The sequence below is a fragment of the Penaeus vannamei genome, chromosome 15 (genome assembly GCF_042767895.1).
Source record: "Penaeus vannamei isolate JL-2024 chromosome 15, ASM4276789v1, whole genome shotgun sequence".
NCBI classification, from domain to species: Eukaryota; Metazoa; Arthropoda; class Malacostraca; order Decapoda; family Penaeidae; genus Penaeus; species Penaeus vannamei.
Window position 1 is genome coordinate 40,843,706 of NC_091563.1, and position 5,000 is coordinate 40,848,705.

At 32.6% G+C, this 5,000-nt stretch overlaps 1 protein-coding gene across 8 annotated transcripts in view; it reads left to right on the forward strand.

Annotated features, from left to right (window-relative positions):
- The window catches only part of l(2)k05819 (transmembrane protein 94-like protein l(2)k05819), a 38,480-nt gene that overhangs the window by 9,103 nt on the left and 24,377 nt on the right, over positions 1-5,000 (forward strand). For 6 of the 8 annotated variants that reach the window (XM_070130794.1, XM_070130798.1, XM_070130792.1 and 3 more), the window contains exons 12-16: positions 625-690; positions 2,447-2,540; positions 2,669-2,800; positions 3,459-3,538; positions 4,783-4,961. In XM_070130794.1, the coding sequence (XP_069986895.1) occupies positions 625-690; positions 2,447-2,540; positions 2,669-2,800; positions 3,459-3,538; positions 4,783-4,961 (551 nt within the window). The remainder of the gene's footprint in view (positions 1-624; positions 691-2,446; positions 2,541-2,668; positions 2,801-3,458; positions 3,539-4,782; positions 4,962-5,000) is intronic. The other 2 variants (XM_070130793.1, XM_070130799.1) reach the window with 2 other exon arrangements.

Here is a 5,000-nt window from a genome sequence, read left to right on the forward strand (position 1 = left end):
CTTTTTTTACTCAATCACTAGGATATTGGGAATGATTTTCTTCCTGTTCAGTATATTATACATTACTCTTCATTTCTTATTACAGTTGCATTTTATTTTCCAGTTATGGTTTCAGGAAATTAACAGGATGATATTAGTCTTAAAATGCATGATGCTTTATAGAGTGAAACTATTTTGAAGTGTTAGAATTAAACAGGTAAAGGAGCTGCGTGCTTTTAGCGTAGGATAGTGAACTTGTGGGATTCTGGAAATGAAAGACTGTCTATTGGCTGTAGGTTATATTTATTGGCTTTAGGTTATAAGTATGTTGCCAACTGTCAGTCCAAGAAAAAGCACTTGGAACTGTGAGATGTATTTTAAGAATCGGTGCTAAAATTGGATTTTGTTCTAGATATCAGGTCAGTGGTGTACACATATCTGGCTCTGGGGAATTCGTCATTTGCATGCTCAGTCTTATGTTTCCCCGTGATTTGTGATTTACTTTATGGTAATGTGTTTTTTCTAACCTGTTTTTTGTTTTGTTTCTTGAAAGCCCATTTGATTTACCTTGTTTTTATTAATTCCTTCTTCTTCTTTTTTTATGTCATATGAGATTCTTAAGGTATTTGTTTTCTCATTTGTTAGCAGCAATGTAGATTATGCGTGTGAGCATCGTCACGTGCATATGGACATTCCTGTATGCAGTCGCGGGTATGCCACTTTTCATTTTCATTAGTATGTGTGGAAATTTGCTACTTCTCCACCCTCTCTCTGCAAGTTCCTCTCTGCTCTCTTGTGTAGAGAACACTCTCACTGCTTTTTTACAGAATATAAAAAGGTTCAGTATTTGAGATATTTACTGTATTTCTAATCACTTTCATGTAATCATTTATTTATGTAGTATGTGATTCATTGAATTATTGATGATCTTTTTTTTAATAGTTGTATTTTTATGGTTTATCTGTAGACTCTTTTGAACAGAATTGACATTTTTTATCGCAGTGTTTAGATAAATTTCTTCTACTTATGTTATTGATTTTAAGAAGTAGGTACTTTTCTCTCTTTTACTGTTATTATGAATTTTATAAGTATTGTTATTATTGTTATTACTATTAATAATAGTTGTATTGTTATTATTATTATCATTATTATTATTATTTTTAAAATTATTATTATATTAATGTTGTTATTAATATTATTATTATTATTATTATTATTATTATTATTATTATTATTATAATTATTATCATTATTATTATCATAATCATTATCATAGTTATTATTGTTATTGTACAATTACTCAGTTGAATGCATGAAAAGAAAAGAAATAGAAACTACAGAATTTTTTTTTTTTGGAATATCATTTTTATTTGTAAATTCAAAACTTTGAAATATAGCTTTAACTCTTTAACTGCAAACACGCACACAAAAAACATGACCAACAGTATATGACAATATATTTTATTTTTGTTTGTAGGATATCAGCAAAATATGTTTATATGATCTGCTGTCCTAAGAGGTAGCCCATCCAAAAGGTATTATTTTATCGTAAAATAAGTATTCATCACTGTGTGGAAGAATTTAGTTTTCTAAACAGTTCAGCAGAAATCAAAGGGTGCATTTCAAGCTAGGGTCACACTAGCCTCACCAAAGTCAGGTCAGCTGATCAGTCAAACGCTGTAGCTGGCCAGACTTCGACGAGGCTGTCTAGGGATCCCAGGACAAAGAAGACTGGTGGGACCCTAGTTTTACAGGCATACAACTGTTAATGTTTTATATTTCATTGTTGGGGCAGTTTGATATACTTGTACCTTGTTATGACACTGGGATTTATCTTATATAATGTGGAAAGGCTGTTCATATTTACCATTAACAGTAGTTGTAGTCCCTAGCTTAGATGTATTCATAGTACGGACAGTGGATAATTACATGAGCCGAGCGTTGACAAGCATTGTAGGTTTTGTCGTCAGAGGTTTCAGAAGGAAAAGACAAGTAGGACAAGTAGGAATCAATGTAAGAGGTGAATCAGTTTAGAAAAATCTTTTGGAACACACAAAGCAGTTAAAGGGTTAACTTGGTTTATATTTTGATGTACTTTATATTTGAGTCTGGTTTTATCACCACTATAAGAATGGCATTGAGTGAAAGCACAAATCTTTTGTAAATAGTTTCTAAATTATGATCTCCTCTTAAGAGATTTGCATGGATGTTTTATTGAAGGCAAAATTATAAGGTGCAGGGGCAAAAATGCCCATTAAAAAGAGAATATTCAAAATGATTAAAGCTTGTTCTTTTATAAAAATGGAATTTATATATGCATGCTTCTGTGAACACACACATACAACACAACACATTCAAGACAATGCATACTACACAATACATACAGTACAGCACATCACAACACATTTAACACAACACACTCCTATATATATGTATTAAATTTGTTCATTGTATTGCTGCTATCCAGATGCCTGTGTGAATTAGCGAAGCAGATAGGCTTCAGTGAACAAGCTCAGGAGCCATTTGAACTGGAGCATCAGTTATCAACATTCAGACATGTGGTGAGTGTGGCAGGTGTGGCAGTGCCTCATAAAACTTGCAACATATTGTTATATTTACATTATGGGATGCAATGATATGTATCTGTCCTTATTGTGACAAGTTCAATGTTAAAGTGAATTACTTCCAGCCCCCAGACATGGCATGTAAAGATCGTCTTGCCAAATCCCTCATGATCACCAAATTGAAGTTCCCGTTCCCTCACATGGTCTCGGTCTTGATGAGAGACAGAGCTTCACGCAAATTAGAACTCATGTCACAGGTATGTATGCAGTGAAGCTGTGAACTTCAACTTATCTCTTTGCACTTGTGAAAGAATTAAAGTTATGCGCTTGTAGAGTTATATTTGTTTTCATTTACATTTTCTTCTAATCTTGTTATAAGCTATTTAGAATACCTAGTAAAAGATGACACATATGTGGAACGCAAATGTTCTCTGATTAGTTCATTAGAATATTATTACTGTATCATATCAGAGATGTTTGTTTTAGTCAAGAATGTCAACCATTTCACTCTTAGGTCTATGAAAATCATTGGAATTATTTTTTTTCTGGTACTGTTATTATCATCATCAAAGATACCATAATTATTGTTATCATTATTTGTTTACTGTTATTAACAGTGGTAATAGTGATAAGAATAAAAAGAAATAGGGGAAATAAGTGAATTCAAGCCTCCCTGTGACTATTGCCAGCAACCAGGAACCTGTATCTTCTAGTTCATATTGCATTGCTTTAGTTTAGACATATATGATTGCCTTCATGAAGCTTGTCTAACAGTCTTTTGATAATTACAGTCACCCATTTATTTTGAAACATGACCTATATATGAATATTTATGTGTGCCTGTAATATAGCTAGATAAATCATTTTTAACTCAACACTCTCTGTGTATCTCTTGTCCTGTTTTCTTGCTTTTAGGGGACGGCAGACATAATACTGGACTCGTGCACAGACTACTGGGATGGTTATGACATTTGTCCCTTAACAGAAAAAGATAGGTATGTGATTTAATGTTGAACTAACTGTTCTTGAGGATAAAGTTTTTAATCAATAGTTGAAAATGAGGTTTTGAAAAGATTTTGTTGACCTTCCTCTTGTTTTAAGGTTACACAGGATGAAGAAGTCTTGATATATCATATTTGTAAGATATTCTTGTCAAGTTAAAGATGTAGTCTTGTTCCATCTGGTTATCTCATTAGGATTCTGCTACTTTCCTAATAGATATATTGGTTGGCAACATTAGGCCATTATGATGTGATCACATACCCTCAAAACCCAAAACTAGAAAGATCACAAAATGATTTTCATCATGTGTTATAACTGCCTTGAAACCATAGATCTGTAGGTAGTTATCCTACATATTTTCTCCTCACGCCACTCTACTTATGAAAATTTTTACTATAGGAATTTATTTCCAGTTGGGACAGAGAAGCTACATTAGATATGATCATCAATGCAACAATAAGTCAAAAAATAGTTGAAAACTATCTAGACCACTTTATTGATTGACTTTAACATTAACTATTATATCACATGAAGAAGCAGATGAGAATTCTTGAATCAAAACTTATCTTACTTATCATTATGATTGTGAATGTTATGCAAACAATGTAGTGCTTTGGTAAATGAGTTCTTAATTTTATATAGAATCCATTTATTAGAAATGAAAATATTTCTTTTTTTTACAACCTTCCTCTGTCTTTCATCATAATGCATTTTCATATATATGCATATCTTATGAATGGGAGGAAGTAAGTAGACAGTTAGTGATCAGTAGGGTATAAACTGATGAAAAATTCAATTCTGTGCTGCAGCAATGCCATACAGTAATGTGTGCCTAATCTACTGTGCTGAGCAAAGGGGCATGAGATGTCCAAAAGAAGTGGATTATATGACTCTATGACTTAATGTACCAACCTTGTTCTCATATAGAAACTTCTGACTAATTTATATGAAATACTTCCAGAACTATTTTTTTTCACACTTTTTATTTTCAAAGTATCTCAATTTTTCATACTTTTTGTGTGAAATATTTTCAGAGCTTCTCATTATTTCACACTCTTTGTTTGTAATTTTTGAAACACATACAATTTTGGAGTATTGTATGTGCTTCTCCATATACTTCTCAGAAATATATAGCCATTATTTTTTTTATCACTCTCTCGCTACAGCAGGCACATAAAGTAAGAAGATTTCAAAGATTATGATGAATTAGTTAATCATAACTTTTCACATATTACAGGAAGAAGATTCTAGATTTCTACCATAGAACAAGTCTTTCTGCATACTGCACGGCCTTCTCTTACCGTCCAACTTCATGCGTAGTAAGGGAAAACCTGAGCAGCTTTTACATGGAGCTTCCCATTGATCCATCACACCTTTACAGTGCCGCGCGCACCCCAACACCACACATCAGCACAGGTCAGCCTCAGAGTTCCAAGGGTTTTTGTCGAATTTTGA